The sequence below is a fragment of the Salvelinus namaycush genome, chromosome 38 (genome assembly GCF_016432855.1).
Source record: "Salvelinus namaycush isolate Seneca chromosome 38, SaNama_1.0, whole genome shotgun sequence".
NCBI lineage: Eukaryota > Metazoa > Chordata > Actinopteri > Salmoniformes > Salmonidae > Salvelinus > Salvelinus namaycush.
In genome coordinates, this window is record NC_052344.1 from 21,786,819 (window position 1) to 21,804,986 (window position 18,168).

Here is an 18,168-nt window from a genome sequence, read left to right on the forward strand (position 1 = left end):
CTCCTCTAGATAGTTTAAAACTTTCTGAGATGTAGCCATTATTTACTATTTTACACCTAGGGTTACTATACATAATTTTAACCCATTTTATAAGAGATTCCCCAAAATTGAAATATTCTAGGCATTTATATATAAACTCCAGTCGTACTTTATCAAAAGCCTTTTCAAAATCAGCTATGAAAACCAGACCTGGTGTCCCCGATATTTCATAGTGTTCTATTGTTTCCAGTACTTGCCTTATATTATCTCCAATGTATCGTCCATGTAAAAAACCTGTCTGATTAGGATGAATAATATCTGACAAAACTTTTTTTATTCTATGCGCCAAGCATTTTGCTAGGATTTTTGCATCACAACACTGAAGTGTAAGAGGTCTCCAATTTTTTAATTGGACTGGATCTTTATATATACCACTTGGGTCCTGTTTCAGTAATAACGATATCAGACCTTCTTGTTGCGTGTCTGATAATCTACCATTTATATAGGAGTGGTTAAAACAAGCTAATAATGGTCCTTTGAGTATATCAAAAAAAGTTTTGTATACTTCCACTGGTATGCCATCCAGCCCTGGAGTTTTCCCATCCTTAAAGGCCCCAATTGCATCAAGCAGTTCCTCCTCTGTAATTTGGCCTTCACATGAGTCTTTCTGTACAGATGTTAATTTTACATTATTAATAGGAAAAAAATCCATACAATTAGTTTCAGTTAGTGGAGATGGAGGAGCCTGAAACGAAAACATATTCTTAAAGTACTTTACTTCCTCTTTCAAAATATCATTTGGTGAATCATGCGTGACTCCATCATTTGTAACAAGTTTTAATACATTTTTTTTGGTAGCATTTCTATATTGAAGATTGAAAAAGAATTTGGTGCATTTTTCCCCATATTCCATCCAGTTCGCTTTATTTTTATAATGTATTACACTGGATCTTTCTTGAATAAGTTCCTCCATTTCTTTTTGTTTTTCCTCTAACTTATTCTGTGCCTCTATGGTACTGTTTTTATTGCTATCTAACTGTACTGTTAGTCCTTCAATTTCCTTTGTTAATATGGACTCTTTTGATCTAAATTGCTTTTGTTTTATAGATGAGTACTGAATTGCATGGCCTCTAAAGGCACACTTAAAAGTGTCCCATACAATAAGGGGATCTGCTGTACCTATGTTATGTCTGAAAAAGTCAGTTATAAAATCTTCTGTCCTAGTTCTAAACAATTTATCATCTAGTAGACTTTGATTAAATTTCCAATATCCTCGCCCACGTGGAAATTCTGTAAGAGAAATATATATGCCAATTATGTGATGATCCGACCGCATTCTGTCCCCTATCAACACTTTTTTAACTTTTGGTGCCAGAGAGAATGGTATAAGAAAGTAGTCAAGACGACTAGCTTGATTCAGCCTCCGCCATGTATATCTCACTAAATCAGGGTATTTAAGTCTCCATATATCCACTAATTCCAATATATCCATGACATTCATGATTTCCTTAAGTGCCTGAGGGTGATAGTTTGTAGTGTGATTTCCTTTCCGGTCTATAGAGGTATTTAAGACCGTATTAAAATCTCCCACTATAATAATAGAGTCTAGTGTTGCTTGTAGAGTTGATAAATTCTTATATATATTTTCAAAGAAGCTTGGATCATCATTATTCGGACCGTATAGGTTAACAAGCCATATTTGTTTATTGTCCAATAACATATTTAAAATAATCCATCTACCTTGAGGATCTGTTTGGACAATTTGCACATTTGGATCAAAATTATTGTTAATTAAAACCATCACCCCTTTTGAATTTCTTTGCCCATGGGAGAAATATATTTTGCCCCCCCAGTTCTTTTTCCACAAAACTTCATCTAAAACTGTTGAATGGGTTTCCTGTAAACAATAGATATTATAATCCTTCTCTTTTAGCCAGGTAAATACTGATCGTCTTTTCTTATTATCTGCTAAGCCATTACAATTGTAACTGGCTATACTTATTTCACCACTTACCATAATGAGACACACCTTTCATTCTTTTAATCAGAATATATTTTTGTAAACGTACTATTAAAAAGTAACATAATGATTGAGTGTCTATATAGTTGTACCATGATATTTGCATTTCTACTAAGTAAACCTCCAATTGGTCCCTACTATTCCACCCGCTAAAAGGCCTCATCTCGAGATGGCTTGTCATCCCAATGCCCGGTAGACCACCCTCGACCCCCTGTATCCCATAGCCCTGAACCGACTGGGATCCATTCTTTGAAAAGAGCATACAGTGCCATTTACCGAATTGAAGAAGATCAATTACCATATGCATTTCCATTGCCCTCACCTCGATTTGTATTATATATATCTGTGGATCATCCTCTATTGTCCCTAACATCTTTTACTTCTTCCTTCGCAACAGTTGTGGGATACACACATACACCCACACACACTCAGCCCTTACCCCCACACAACCATAAGCTCACTTTCTCAACAATTGCACCATCCCAGAGCCCAACTCAAGATGGGTCATGATTTACAAATGCACTTGCAGTTGCAGCTGCATGAGAAGGCCTGCAAGACCGCACAAAAAATTAGCAAAAATTGAGAGATTTATTTACCATTGTCATATCCTAGATAATGGAGGTCAAATGTACACCTTATTCCTGAAACACCCACAATACGGCCACCCGTCATGACCATGTCCCCACGCATCTCCATGCAGTCCGACTTTGATTTTGTGCCGCCAGGGCCACAATAATATACCCCCTCTCTGAATGTCCGAGTGTGACCCCCTCCCCATGGGTTACTGCAGCTAGTGTTGCCAGCACTGCCACTGCCTGGGTGGGGGCACCCCACCGGAATCCCCACCGGCTAGGTACAAGGTCGTCAAGGTTCTCATTAGCAGCTTTGAGAATTTCCTTGTATATTATGCTCTCCCTTATCGGGGCTTTGGCTTTGCAGGACCAACCCTGCCAAGCAGGCTCAGAATCTTGAGGGGGCAGTGCTGCTCTTGGTCTCTGACCTCATTTTAGCTGCATACAGACCGCTTACAGCGGGCACATAAAACAGTTAGGGACTTCTCCTTAGTATCTGGGTCATTCAGGTGGGTGTCTAGGGTATAGTGCCATGGACCGTACCATTAAAATAGGATAATAAATAATTAGATATCATTTATAAAAAAATAAATAAAAAATGTAGTTCTCCATGATAGGACAATAAATAAATAAGACGTATAATTCATTATAAAAGTATATCCATCATCTGAACAACATTGAAAGCCCTCTCATACCCGGCTCACAGCAATACATTGGCTCTGGGATATGCAACCATTTCATTACTCACTCACTCAACTTTCCAAACATAACAAATAAAATAAAAAATAAACACAAACCATACCATCCACACATACTGTGCCTTCTGTTTACTTAGTTTTTATCTTCACTATGTTGAATTAGTGCTTGTGTGTTCAATTAGTTATATGTGAAGATTTATAGAAAAGCTATATTTTTTATTGTATTGTTACAATCAGTAACCGGGCTTGAATTGTGTTTATTTCCCTCGTCTATGAGAACTTTGTAATTTTTAAAATAACCATGGAGTAGTCTTTGTGTCTCTGAACAACTGGTTATCAATATATAGTTTATCAACGACGAGAGCTACTCGTTTCCCTTTTAATCTGTTTTCCTTTAATAGGATACAGAACTTTGCGCCGTTCTGCAATTTCCTTCGGAAACTGATCATTCATGCCAATTTTGGTCCCAGCAAGTCTTTTACCCAGGCTTTTAACCATTATTTTATCTTTAAATGAAGCAAATTTGGCAACGATTGGGCGTTCGTACCTCTGCCCTCTCTGTCCGAAGCGGTGAACGCGTTCAAGTTGGATTTTGTCGATAACTTCGCGTGGAATCTGAAGCGCTGTAAGGAGGAACTCTCTAACTATAGATTCAGGAACTTCTCCTTCTTTTTCTTGGATACCTGTAAGTACCAAATTCTCTCTCATGGATCTAGTTTGTATGTCTAGTAAGGTTTCCTTCAGAACGGTGTTCTCCTTTTTAATTCCATTCATTTCGGTTTCAATCTTATTGACTGTCCCTTTTAGCGCGTGTGTTTGCTTCTCCAATGTCGCAGCTTTTTCATCACTCATCTCTAGGCTTGCCTTCAACTCTTTTATATCCTTACTAACTAATTCAAGTATACCCAGTTTGTCATTTATTGATTTTAACAGATCGGTTTCGACCTTTACCATTCCGGGTGGTGAGAATATTAAATCATCAGTGTCTGTAGAAGAGTCACGTTTTCGTTTTGTAATCGGTTCCCCTGTCTTACTCTCCGTCATGTTTGGTTGTTGCCTGTTTTCGTAATATTTGTCGATAAATGTCTCTAGTTTTAGGATTTGTTTTGTGTTATTGTCCAGATTGAAGGTTATCACTCACCAGATTAAGTAGTGCTAATATTTTAGTCTAATTTAGCAGATATTTCGAATATTATGTTTTATCTTGAGGTGCTCTACATAAATCCCTTCAGTCCGCCATTACCCTTACGTTACCTTTACGTCATACGTCACTCTCTCTCCTTATGGGTTTTTGTTTGTCCACCCGCCTCTTGAGGATTGACCACAAGTTCTCAATGGGATTAAGGTCTGGGGAGTTTCCTGGCCATGGACCCAAAATATTGATGTTTTGTTCCCGAGCCACTTAGTTATCACTTTTGCCTTATGGCAAGGTGCTCCATCATGCTGGAAAGGCATTGTTCGTCACCAAACTGTTCCTGGATGGTTGGGAGAAGTTGCTCTCGGAGGATGTGTTGGTACCATTCTTTATTCATGGCTGTGTTCTTGGGCAAAATTGTGAGTGAGCCCACTCCCTTGGCTGAGAAGCAACCTCACACATGAATGGTCTCAGGATGCTTTACTATTGGCATGACACAGGACTGATGGTAGCGCTCACCTTGTCTTCTCCGGACAAGCATTTTTCCGGATGCCCCAAACAATCGGAAAGGGGATTCATCAGAGAAAATAACTTTACCCCAGTCCTCAGCAGTCCAAACCTTGTATCTTTTGCAGAATTTCAGTCTGTCCCTGATGTTTTTCCTGGAGAGAAGTGGCTTCTTTGCTGCCCTTCTTGACACCAGGCCATCCTCCAAAGGTCTTCGCCTCACTGTGCGTGCAGATGCACTCACACCTGCCTACTGCCATTCCTGAGCAAGCTCTGTACTGGTGGTGCCCCGATCCCGCAGCTGAATCAACTTTAGGAGACGGTCCTGGCGCTTGCTGAACTTTCTTGGGCGCCCTGAAGCCTTCTTCACAACAATTGAACCGCTCTCCTTGAAGTTCTTGATGATCCGATAAATGGTTGATTTAGGTGCAATCTTACTGGCAGCAATATCCTTGCTTGTGAAGCCCTTTTTGTGCAAAGCAATGATGACGGCACGTGTTTCCTTGCAGGTAACCATGTTTGACAGAGGAAGAACAATGATTCCAAGCACCACCCTCCTTTTGAAGCTTCCAGTCTGTTATTCGAACTCAATCAGCATGACAGAGTGATCTCCAGCATTGTCCTCGTCAACACTCACACCTGTGTTAACGAGAGAATCACTGACATGATGTCAGCTGGTCCTTTTGTGGCAGGGCTGAAATGCAGTGGAAATGTTTTTGGGGGGATTCAGTTCATTTGCATGGCAAAGAGGGACTTTGCAATGAATTGCAATTCATCTGATCACTCTTCATAACATTCTGGAGTATATGCAAATTGCCATCATACAAACTGAGGCAGCAGACTTTGTGAAAATTAATATTTGTGTCATTCTCAAAACTTTTGGCCACGACTGTAGAGAATGACATTAGACACATGTATCCATTAATCTATGTGATGATGCCTCATCAGTGGTCATTGAGTCATTGATCTACAATTATCTATAAATGAGGCCAATTTTTTTTTATAGGCTAAAATGCCAGAGAGGAGAAAAGGCTCCCAATCGGAAGACAAGAGATAAATCCCATGACAGGAAGTAGGAAGTGAAGGAGAAAGAAGACAAAGGAAGAGGAAGAAGCGTTACACACAAAGAGCCAAGCAGGGCGTACTCAGAAAACGGGTCCTTCTGCCACCACCTGGTTTGATGGTCACTCTCTCCGACCCACAGCTGAACGTTACACAGCCTGCGGTACAAAAAGAGAGGGGGAGAGAGAGAGAGAGGGAGAGAGAGAGGAGAGGGAGAGAGAGAGAAGAGAGAGAGGGAGAGAGAGAGAGAGAGAGAGGAGAGGTAGAAAGAGCGAGGAGGGGTAGATCGAGATAGAAAGAGGAGAGAGGGGGTAGAAAGAGCGAGGAGGGGTAGATAGAAAGGAGAGAGGGGGTAGAAAGAGCGAGGAGGGGTGGAGAGAGGGAGAGGGAGAGAGGAGGGGTAGATAGAAAGAGGAGAGAGGGAGAGGGGGTAGAAAGAGCGAGGAGGGGTAGATAGAAAGAGGAGAGAGGGAGAGAGGGGGTAGAAAGAGCGAGGAGGGGTAGATAGAAAGAGGAGAGAGGGGGTAGAAAGAGCGAGGAGGGGTAGATAGAAAGAGGAGAGAGAGAGAGAAAGAGAGAAGAGAGAGAGAGAGAGAAAAAGAGGTACACATACACACAGTAAGAATGGAACAGTAAGTACACTGAGGAACAGAGGGAGATGGAGAGAATGGAGAGGGATGGAGAGGATAGAGCTGCACTGGGAGCAATAGCACCCCCTGGTGGTATGGGGTGGGGAAGGGGTGGTGGTATGGGGTGGGGGAGGGGTGGTGGTGGTATGGTGTGGGGTGGGGGAGGGGTGTTGGTATAGGTGGGGGAGGGGTGGTGTGGGGGAGGGGTGGGGTGTTAGTGGAAGATGAACTTTTCCTCAACGGGCAAATGAGGCCTACTGGAGGCAGATGGAAGGACGAATGGGACGGAGGGATGAGAGCCAAGGCCTAGGCAGTAGGGCGCCGTGTGGGGCCTACCTTGGGTGGGGGCACAGAGACTGGGCACGGACAGTGTAGCTTCGCTGGTGTAGGCAGAGCACAGGTTCTCACTGGAGGGGCCGAGATGCTTGAGGGGCCGTGGTCGGCTCCCTGAGGCAGGGTGGAGGTTGGGGTCGGGGAGGCCCACAGGGGCCAGGAGGAGAGCCTGGTAGGGTGGGTACACTGAGGGGGCGCTCTGTGCAGATAAAGTGCTGCCTGAAGTTGACACACACAGACACCATACACACAGAGGAGGAGAACAGGGGAGGGAGGAGGACAGGTCAGGGGAACAGCCTCCAAAAGTGCAGACACGCACACAGTGACTCTCACACATAGTGTAGGTAGGTAGGTAGGGTGCAGAGTGCTGGGTTACATCATAAACAATACAGCTAGTTCACTGTATGGTTTAAAAGTGAAGGAAGGAGAGAAGAGAAGATTGGTTTGCCACAAGTAGTCCTGTGAAGAGAAAGCGAGTACAGTAACAAAGTCCCTACTTTAACACACTGGCTCTGCCAATACCCTCTACTGAGGAGGACCACAGGTTAGAGGTCAGGACCTGGCTATAGTGGGCTCTAACAAAGATGGTGGATAAATGAAGATCGCTTATTCCGGCCGTTTACCATTGAAAGAAAATGTATATCTCCCATAGACACCAATGTGATAGCAGCTGGGTCTGGTCTACTAAGTTGACGTCAATTGAAGCAGAAAAAAAACAGCGAGTGGGGTGTCTCACTTCCTTTTCCATCTCTGGCTCTAACACACTTGAGGTCAAGAGGTAAGAGGTCAAGGGCTTCAGGGGGCTCTTGCTGATATGACCAGTTCAGACAGAGGTCAGGAGTTAGAGGTCAGGGGTTAGTAGTACCTGGCTTCAGGGGGCTCTTGCTGATATGACCAGTTCAGACAGAGGTCAGGAGTTAGAGGTCAGGGGTTAGTAGTACCTGGCTGCAGGGGGCTCTTGCTGCCCTGGGAGGAGCTGCAGCGGCTGGACTTGCTGCTCTTGCTTTTGGTGGGTCGTCTCCTGCGACCGGCCAGGGCTACAGCTGGAGGGACCACCACGGCTGGAGGCACCTTGCCCAGCCTGGCGAACAGGGAGTCAATCTCATCCTTCTGCTTGGTGTGCAGGGCCTGGATCTCCTTCATGTGCCTGGAGAGGAGAGGAGATGAGAGGGAGCTGAATAGACAGCACATCAACCAAAAATCTTCCCCAAATCCAGTCTAATATCACAGGAACATTTCAGGTGAAGATAGACATCTGGGGGTTTTAGGAATGGAAACATAAGCACTTAAATGTGACAATTCAAGAAGGGACTTTTTTGGAACAGGAACATGTCAGTCGAGCAGAAGAGGAGAGAGAAACAGGGTGAACCTACTAAAGCAGAAGAGAGGAGAGAGAAACAGGGTGAACCTACTAAAGCAGAAGAGAGGAGAGAGAAACAGGGTGAACCTACTAAAGCAGAAGAGAGGAGAGAGAAACAGGGTGAACCTACTAAAGCAGAAGAGAGGAGAGAGAAACAGGGTGAACCTACTAAAGCAGAAGAGAGGAGAGAGAAACAGGGTGAACCTACTAAAGCAGAAGAGAGGAGAGAGAAACAGGGTGAACCTACTAAAGCAGAAGAGAGAAGAGAGAAACAGGGTGAACCTACTAAAGCAGAAGAGAGGAGAGAAACAGGGTGAACCTACTAAAGCAGAAGAGAGGAGAGAAACAGGGTAAACCTACTAAAGCAGAAGAGAGGAGAGAGAAACAGGGTGAACCTACTAAAGCAGAAGAGAGGAGAGAGAAACAGGGTGAACCTACTAAAGCAGAAGAGAGGAGAGAAACAGGGTGAACCTACTAAAGCAGAAGAGAGGAGAGAGAAACAGGGTAAACCTACTAAAGCAGAAGAGAGGAGAGAGAAACAGGGTAAACCTACTAAAGCAGAAGAGAGGAGAGAAACAGGGTAAACCTACTAAAGCAGAAGAGAGGAGAGAAACAGGGTGAACCTACTAAAGCAGAAGAGAGGAGAGAGAAACAGGGTGAACCTACTAAAGCAGAAGAGGAGAGAGAAACAGGGTAAACCTACTAAAGCAGAAGAGAGGAGAGAGAAACAGGGTGAACCTACTAAAGCAGAAGAGAAGAGAGAAACAGGGTGAACCTACTAAAGCAGAAGAGAGGAGAGAAACAGGGTGAACCTACTAAAGCAGGAGAGGAGAGAAACAGGGTGAACCTACTAAAGCAGAAGAGAGGAGAGAGAAACAGGGTGAACCTACTAAAGCAGAAGAGTGGAGAGAAACAGGGTGAACCTACTAAAGCAGAAGAGTGGAGAGAAACAGGGTGAACCTACTAAAGCAGAAGAGAGGAGAGAAACAGGGTGAACCTACTAAAGCAGAAGAGGAGAGAAACAGGGTGAACCTACTAAAGCAGAAGAGAGGAGAGAAACAGGGTGAACCTAAAGCAGAAGAGAGGAGAGAAACAGGGTGAACCTACTAAAGCAGAAGAGAGGAGAGAAACAGGGTGAACCTACTAAAGCAGAAGAGAGGAGAGAGAAACAGGGTGAACCTACTAAAGCAGAAGAGAGAAACAGGGTAAACCTACTTCTCCCGTAACCGGTTGACCTCCCTCTTCAAGTCCTCGTCCTCAAACTCAGAGTCATTATCAGAGCTCATGTAGGAGTTGTTGAGGCTGGGCAGGGAGCTCTGTTTGTCCTCTGGGCTGAAGAGCATGGTGGCCAAGCCAGGATCAGTACTAGGCCCGTTAGCCTGGGAAGCGGGTGGCTGCTCGAACACAGCCTCGGCTGCCTCATCCTGGGCTCGGCTCACTGAGAAGCGGCCCACCCTGGCATCCGGTGCGTTGGTGACCTGGAAGCGGCCAATGGTGGTGGGCTGAGGGGAGGCGGTCCGGTGGGGGAGGGAGGGCAAGCCGTCCACAACATCTCCCCCACCGGTCTTACCGCCGCGGAGAGGGGAGGAGACATTGTGCAGTGTGTTCTCCGGGCTGGAGAGAGAGGAGGAAGAAGAGGAGGTGGAGGAGGAGGATTTTGTGGGACTCCCTCTCTCGATTTTGTGGGGATCCTGGTCTGCAGCCACAGAGACCTTGGGAGGGGGACAAGTGATAGAGATTATGAAAAGACAGAATTTAAAAGGCCCAGACCATCCCTACAATCATAGAAAACTATTCTGAAGAGAGATGGATGAAGAACATAGAGACTGACCACCAGGCAGACAGCGCTGGAATATTCCAATCAGGTAAATAGAGATGGAAAAGGTACAGGTAGAATTCCATACCTGGAATCGTCCAAGTTGGAATCCTCCAGCAATAGGCGACGTGATTGGTTCCCCTTCCAGCGAGAAAGGCACTGAAACGACCAATGAGACATCATCCCGTTACAATGCAACAGTCGGCAAAACATCCCAAAAGAAAAGGACACACACTAACAGGTAGCACGACCGTTTCAAAATGGAGTAAGGATAGATGTTGAAGTACACACCTGGCTGGCCACCTGCAGGCATCCCAGTGAGGGAGGACTATGGTACAGGGGGGAGAACACAGTGTGACTGTCCTGTCTAGAGTCACACCAACAACACATTCCACATACCACCACATGAGCTGTACAGGAGCATGACAGTGATAGCAGTATTAGACAGAGCAGAATAATAATGACTACAAAACACAGATTAAAAGAAATAGTATCCATTTACTTTTTCAAGGTCAAAAACATAAAACTAAATCTGACATTTCAACAACTAAGAAATACATGGTCATTCCTCCAGACCTGAAGGGGGCATGTGTGTGTGTGGTTATGGTACCTGTGTGGTGACACAGCTGACAGAGACAGTCTCTGGGCTCAGGGCCCTCCTCAGCTGGGCATCCAGGTCTTCCAGAGGCTGCTGGGACTAGTGGGCAACAACAAGCCGTTATAGACGTTAGTCAAACAGCAACACATCCTAACACTGTAACACACTCAGAACACATCAAACTCATTGGTCTCTAGACATGAATTAGTGTTGAATTTCATCTAGCAAAATGTTATGATTTCTGTGAATCACAGCAAAAGGATAGCTTTCATTTTTCCATATTACACTTGAAAGACTGAAAGATTTAGGTAAAATCCTTGATTGAGTTTTATTTAGTCAAAAACTGGCTTCAAGACGAGGTATCCAGGTGAAGTTCAAAATCAATATATTAAAAGGGACATTTCCCCCTTTCTCAACTTCATATTCCTCATCTCCAGCACCACCCCAAAATTGCACATTTCTGTAGTCAGAAAGATAGTTTCCAGTGACATCAACCAATTAGTACACACAATTAAGTGGAAATTGGCAATACTTCCTCATAATTGGTTAAAATCACATGATGCACACCGATGATGTCACTGGAAACATTTATCTTCCTCCATCTTTTTTTACTACAAAAAATAGAAAGGTGACATTTTCACATATGTTGATGTTGGGGTGCTGCTGGAGATGATGAATATGAAGATGAAAATGTCACAAATATCCCTTTAAAGAATTTCACATCAGAACCATTAGAGCCACAGGAGCCAGATGCAGTCGCTTTCTCGAGATCAAATCACCTCAGACCAGAGCAGAGCTTTGAACGGATAATTACACATCATTCTTCCAGATGAAAGAAAATAATGAACCCTCTTCCTTACAAAGAACAATGTTCTGGTTTGTTCTATTTCTAGATTTGAACGTTCACGCTGTGGACAACACTGTCTGACTGGGTATAAACGAAACTGTAATCTCCACTAGCCTGGGGGAGCCTGTGTTCTCGTCTTTCCTATTTATTCCCTAGTTGATTTAGTTTATGAAAGAATGCGCTGTGGGAGAGAAAAACTCTGTCTGGATGTAATATTTTGCTTGGCGAGTCTTCTCTTTCTTCGTGGAAGAAAACTATTAAAAACTATTTTTTTGCTGACAAAAACCACTATGACAAATGATGATGAGTGATGTTGATCTCCCCAGCCTCCCTAATGGGTCTGTCTGGAGAAAGACTGAGGGAGGAGAGAGAGGAAGGAGAAAGAGAGGAAGGAGAAAGATCAGAGAGGAAAGAGTGAGAGAGAGGAGAGGGTGAGATGGAGGGAGAGACAGAGGGAGGTGAGAGTCAAAGAAAGAGAGTGGGATAGAGGTGCAGGAGAAAGAGACAGACAAGAGACACAGACTTCGACAGAGAGAATCAGATAAAACAGAGGAACAGACGTGGTTAATGAGAGTCACAGGTCATCATGCTGCTCCTCCAACACAGAGAGAACCAGAGATGTCTTCTTCAGACACTGAACAGATTGAGCCTGATCTGATCTTCATGCGTCGCTAGTTTTTACACAGGAGACAAATAAAGATGGGAGGAGGGAGATGGAGGGATGAAAGAGAGAGAGAGGTACAGATAGAGGGATGGATGGAGGGATCTCTTAACATCACTTAGGAGAGAGAGAGGCGAGGGGTGCAGATAGAGGGATGGATGGAGGATCAAAATGGCAGTCAGGAGAAAGAGGGAAAGGCACCTGAGTTAGACAGGGTCCTGGGAAGGGTGCCATGTAGTCTGAGGGAGGAGGGGGGCCAGCCTGAGCCTGATCTGAGCCCACAGGCAACACCTAATAAACAGAGGGATGAAGAGAGGGATGAAACGGAGAGAAGGCACGTTATGATAGAGGAGAGATAGGAAAACATAATGCACTGCAGCCACATGCAGCTGGAAGGCCAGGGGATTCTACCTGCAGCTCTCTGACTGGGACCATGGACATTAGACAATAAACAAAGACTGTAGTGTTACTTAAGCAATAAGGCCCGAGGAGGTGTGGTATATGGCCAATATACCAAGCCTAAGGACTATTCTTAAGCACGACGCAACGTGGAGTGCCTGGATACAGCCGTTAGCCGTGGTATATTGGTCATATAGCAGCTTTGAGGTCCTGAGTGGCGCCCCGGTCTAAGGCACTGCATCTCAGTGCTTGAGGCGTCACTACAGATGCTCTGGTTCGATTCCAGGCTGTACCACAACTGGTCGGGATTGGGAGTCCCATAGGGCGGCGCACAATTGGCCCAGTGTTGTCTGGGTTAGGCCGGTGTAGGCCGTCATTGTAAATAAGAATTTGTTCTTACCTTACTTGCCCAGTTAAATAAATACTAATATACCACGAACCTCCGGGGTGCCCAATTACTATTATAAACTGGGTGGGTCGAGCCCTGAATGCTGATTGGCTGACTGCCGTGGTATATACTGCTTTGCTTTATCTTGGCCAGGTCACAATTGTAAGTGAGAACTTGTTCTCAACTTGCCTACCTGGTTAAATAAAGGTTAAATAAATATCAGACCGTATACCACGGGTATGACAAAACATTTATTTGTACTCCTCTAATTACGTTGGTAACTGGTTTATAATAGCAGTAAGGCACCCCGGGGGTTATCACGGCTAAGGGCTGTGCCCAGGTACTCAGAGTTGCGCTGTGCGTAAGAACAGCCCTTAGCCGTGGTATATTTATTGGCCATATACCACACCCCCTCGTGCCTTATTGCTATTATAAACTTGTTACCAACATAAATATAACAGTAAACAATTAGTATTGCATCATACCTGTGGTACTGTACATTGTCTGGTATACCACAGCTTCAGGCCAATCAGCATCCAGGAGCCAAATTACCCGGTTCATAATATGGCTTCTAGAAGGTTTTCTGTACCTTTATTTAACTAGGCAAGTCAGTTAAGAACAAATTCTTATTTACAATGACGGCCTACACCGGCCAAACCCGCTGTGCGCCGCCCTATGGGAGTCCCAATCACGGCCGGTCGTGATACAGCCTGGATCTAGAAGCTGTTAACCATTAACATATCTCATCTAGAAGCTGTTAACCATTAACATATCTCATCTAGAAGCCGTTACACATTAACATATCTCATCTAGAAGCCGTTAACCATTAACATATCTCATCTAGAAGCTGTTAACCATTAACATATCTCATCTAGAAGCCGTTAATCATTAACATATCTCATCTAGAAGCCGTTATCCATTAACATATCTCATCTAGAAGCCGTTACACATTAACATATCTCATCTAGAAGCCGTTAACCATTAACATATCTCATCTAGAAGCCGTTAACCATTAACATATCTCATCTAGAAGCCGTTATCCATTAACATATCTCATCTAGAAGCCGTTATCCATTAACATATCTCATCTAGAAGCCGTTAACCATTAACATATCTCATCTAGAAGCCGTTAACCATTAACATATCTCATCTAGAAGCCGTTAACCATTAACATATCTCATCTAGAAGCCGTTAACCATTAACATATCTCATCTAGAAGCCGTTAACCATTAACATATCTCATCTAGAAGCCGTTAACCATTAACATATCTCATCTAGAAGCCGTTACCCATTAACATATCTCATCTAGAAGCCGTTACACATTAACATATCTCATCTAGAAGCCGTTAACCATTAACATATCTCATCTAGAAGCCGTTAACCATTAACATATCTCATCTAGAAGCCGTTACCCATTAACATATCTCATCTAGAAGCCGTTAACCATTAACATATCTCATCTAGAAGCCGTTAACCATTAACATATCTCATCTAGAAGCCGTTAACCATTAACATATCTCATCTAGAAGCCGTTAACCATTAACATATCTCACCTAGAAGCCGTTAACCATTAACATATCTCATCTAGAAGCCGTTAACCATTAACATATCTCATCTAGAAGCTGTGTTTGACACCATAACTACAGTGGGGGGTTTTAACAACTATATGGTGCGCTACCTGACATCTAGGGGGGGATGGACACAGTATAGAATAGAGCTGTTGGCATGCAACAGAAAGCACAGCAAATGTTCATTCAACTAAATGTTAGGAGACAAAAGCAGTTGATCAAGGAGGTTAACAGGCTGTTAAAGGTGGAGTTGATACAATCACATGGCAATCATTTGATTTGATTTATTTAACCTTTATTTAACTAGGCAATAACTGTGTATGTCAACTATGTAATAATGATGTATAATTCTCCAAAAGATTACAAATACAAAATGACACAAACTTACCTTACCCAGAGGTGTCATAAAAATCTTAAATGGTTGTTAACATACGGTGTGTGTTATAAACAGTGCTCTTGAAGCCACATCTAATAAGCTAGCCTCCACATCCATGCTGACTGACTCACCGGTAACCTAGACAGAGGTGCTTTGGCGGGGGTAGTCTGGGTGTAGGTGGAAGGGGTCCCAGCCTGTCCCGGGGTGGTGAGGGGGGTCCCAGAGACATGCCCTGGTCCTGAGGAGGCCAGGGGGAGGCTGGAGGGGGGCAGGGGGGTGCCTGTGGAGCTGGCGGTGGATGAGGGACCGGTTGGGGAAGAAGTTCCCGGGACACCAGTGCCTCCGGCTGGGTCGACAGAGCCATCGGCCTGGGTGGTTCCACCGCCGCCCAGGTCCATGAAGAGGGAGCGAAGCTTCTTATCCAGGGCGTGGATGTCATCGATGCCCAGGGCCGCCTCACACTCCCCACCCTGGGCGTGGGTCTGGTTGGGCATTGTAGCGGGCTGGGGCTGGGTGTGCACCAGGGTGGGCTGGACCACGGGGATGGTGGTGGTCACGGGCTGTAAGGTAGGGACCGTGGCCCCTGGGGCTAGAGATGCTACAGGCGAGGAGGAAGAAGGGAGCTCTGCACTGGGGTTAGCAATGGAGGGGGCTAGCAGGGGGCCTTGGATAGCTGTGGTGGGGACTACGGTAGCGGTGAACTGGGGGACAGCAGTGGAAGGGACAGGGAGCTGCTCTGAGCTTCCTCCACCTCCACTACCACTGCTACAGCTGCTGACCAGGGGGGCCGTGGCAGAATGACAAAGGACTGTAGTGGGTATGGAGGTGGTGGGACCACCAGGGATGGAGCCTGGGCCAGAGGTCTGGGGGAAGGAGGCTGAGGTGGGGAGGACAGCAGGGGCTGGGGGGGACACAGAGGTGGCTGGGGCAGGGACTGGGGCTGTAACACTAGGTACGGAGGAGACCACGGGTTGGGTCACCGGCAGGGTGAGAGGGGCCTGGGAAAGGAGAGGCTGGGTAGCAACAGACTGGAGCTGGGTGGGGAGGGGTGCGGTGGCCTGGTGGATGGTTGCAGGTGGGGAGGTGGAGGCTGGAGGGGAGATGGAGACTGAGGGGGGAGGGGAGGTCACAGAGACCTCAGATGGAACCTGAGCATGGGGGATAAGAGCAGAGGCTATAGGAGCAGTGGAGAAGACTGGGATGGTGGTGGTGGTGGCTGCAGCAGGGACCAGGACAGGCAGGGAGGCTATGTGGATGGAGGGAGGAGCGGTGCTGGGTCCTGGGTCGTACTGGCCCTGATTCTGTCTCATCTCTGAGAAGGCCTGCTGCAGGCTGACCGCTGAGGCCGACTGGGACAGACCCTGACCTGCAGCACGGCCGGCTGGGGAGAGAGAAAATGAGGGAGAGATGGGCAGGGAAACAGAGAGAGTGATGTGTCAACACCAAACCCCATCACTAAGTAAAACAGTGATGTTAACCATCACCTTTAAAATCAGGCCATACACCACAGATAAGACACTAACTAAACTACTGTTACATAGCAACTAGACATTCATAAACATGTGATGTTTTTATTTTTAACTGTACAATACAACAACATTCAGTCGGTCACAAGATCAGATGATCCCGCTTTTCAGAAACATCAAAATATTATTACATTTGGATGCTGAATGCATTATCTTGTTGACTAATAAGATAACTTATTGGTAGGCTGTCACTGTGTGTGTGTGTGTGTGTGTGTGTGTGTGTGTGTGTGTGTGCGCATGCTAAACTCACCGTTAAAGGACTGTGAATCTTGTCTCAGTAGGGCAGAGCCTGCAGCCGCTGAGTCAGCAAAGAACTGGTCCTTGAGTCTGGACTCAGGCACGGGGCTGACTATAAACCTCCTGCCTGCAGAGTGGACCACCTGGGCTGCACAGGAAGGGATACCTGGAGATAGACAGAAATGGTAGGGTCACACATAGGGTTAATGGAAAATGGGTGCCTCTATTGAAATCGATACATTTACATTTCTCAGTGAGGGAACGTTCCATAATTCACGGTACAACAAATTGGATTACAGATGGAAAAATATAATGCAAAACATGTCTGTAATTTTTTTTGTAGGGTACCAATTCCCTGTGTGGACATTGTGTTGGTAGTTTTACCTGGCAACGGTTCAGATATAGCAGGGATCTGTTGCTGCTGGAGGTCACTAACTATCTGGGAAACAATCTGTGACACAAGATGCAGTCAGAGTCTGATACAGTACAACAGCCGTTTACAACGATCCATGATGAAGTTAAACCAATGTACCTGGTATAGAAGGGTTAAGAATGATGCTCTTTCACAGCAACAACATGGAGGAAAAACGAATGGAGAGACGTCACTCTACCTGGGTGTTTCCATCTTTCTCCAGACCCTTCTCGTCAGCCATCTCGATGACCTCACGGACCTGCTCGATGAACGACTCCCTCTCGCTCTCCAGTATAAAAAGACTGGTGACCTGTAGTCACACACCAGGAAAGAACAGCCCTCTCAATCACAGTCCTCATTCTTCTCAGCATCTGATGGTTGGATTGATTCATCATTTCAGAATGGATTAATCAAAGTCAAAACAGCTGGACAGTCTGGTGAAATAAAGCCTGTCATTATTATCAGATCGACTCTCTGGACATGAGACAAACACCATCAGGGAACATCACAACAAGGTCGGGATTCTGGGCTACTGCAATCAGAGACTCTCTGGACATGAGACAAATACCATCAGGGAACATCACAACAAGGTCGGGATTCTGGGCTACTGCAATCAGAGACTCTCTGGACATGAGACAAATACCATCAGGGAACATCACAACAAGCTCGGGATTCTGGGCTACTGCAATCAGAGAGGGGAGACGGCTCAATAATGACAGAGAGATGGAGGAGAGAGACAGCGAGAGAGAGAGACAGCAAGAGAGAGAGACAGCAAGAGAGAGAGACAGCAAGAGAGAGACAGCAAGAAAGAGAGAAAGACAGCAAGAGAGAGAGACAGCAAGAGAGAGAGACAAGAGAGAAACAACAAGAGAGAGAGACAAGAGAGAGAGACAACAAGAGAGAGACAGCAAGAGAGAGAGCGACAGCAAGAGAGAGAGCGACAGCAAGCGAGAGCGACAGCAAGCGAGAGCGACAGCAAGCGAGAGCGACAGCAAGAGAGAGCGACAGCAAGAGAGAGCGACAGCAAGAGAGAGCGACAGCAAGA

At 45.4% G+C, this 18,168-nt stretch overlaps 1 protein-coding gene across 1 annotated transcript in view; it reads right to left on the minus strand.

Annotated features, from left to right (window-relative positions):
• Positions 1-18,168, minus strand: part of wnk1b (WNK lysine deficient protein kinase 1b) — a 187,913-nt gene that overhangs the window by 22,869 nt on the left and 146,876 nt on the right. Inside the window, 11 exon segments of the mRNA XM_038978040.1 lie at positions 7,877-8,082; positions 9,511-9,893; positions 9,895-10,007; positions 10,200-10,270; positions 10,403-10,521; positions 10,722-10,808; positions 12,419-12,508; positions 15,080-16,329; positions 16,725-16,877; positions 17,096-17,162; positions 17,323-17,433. Coding sequence (XP_038833968.1) covers positions 7,877-8,082; positions 9,511-9,893; positions 9,895-10,007; positions 10,200-10,270; positions 10,403-10,521; positions 10,722-10,808; positions 12,419-12,508; positions 15,080-16,329; positions 16,725-16,877; positions 17,096-17,162; positions 17,323-17,433 — 2,650 coding nt within the window.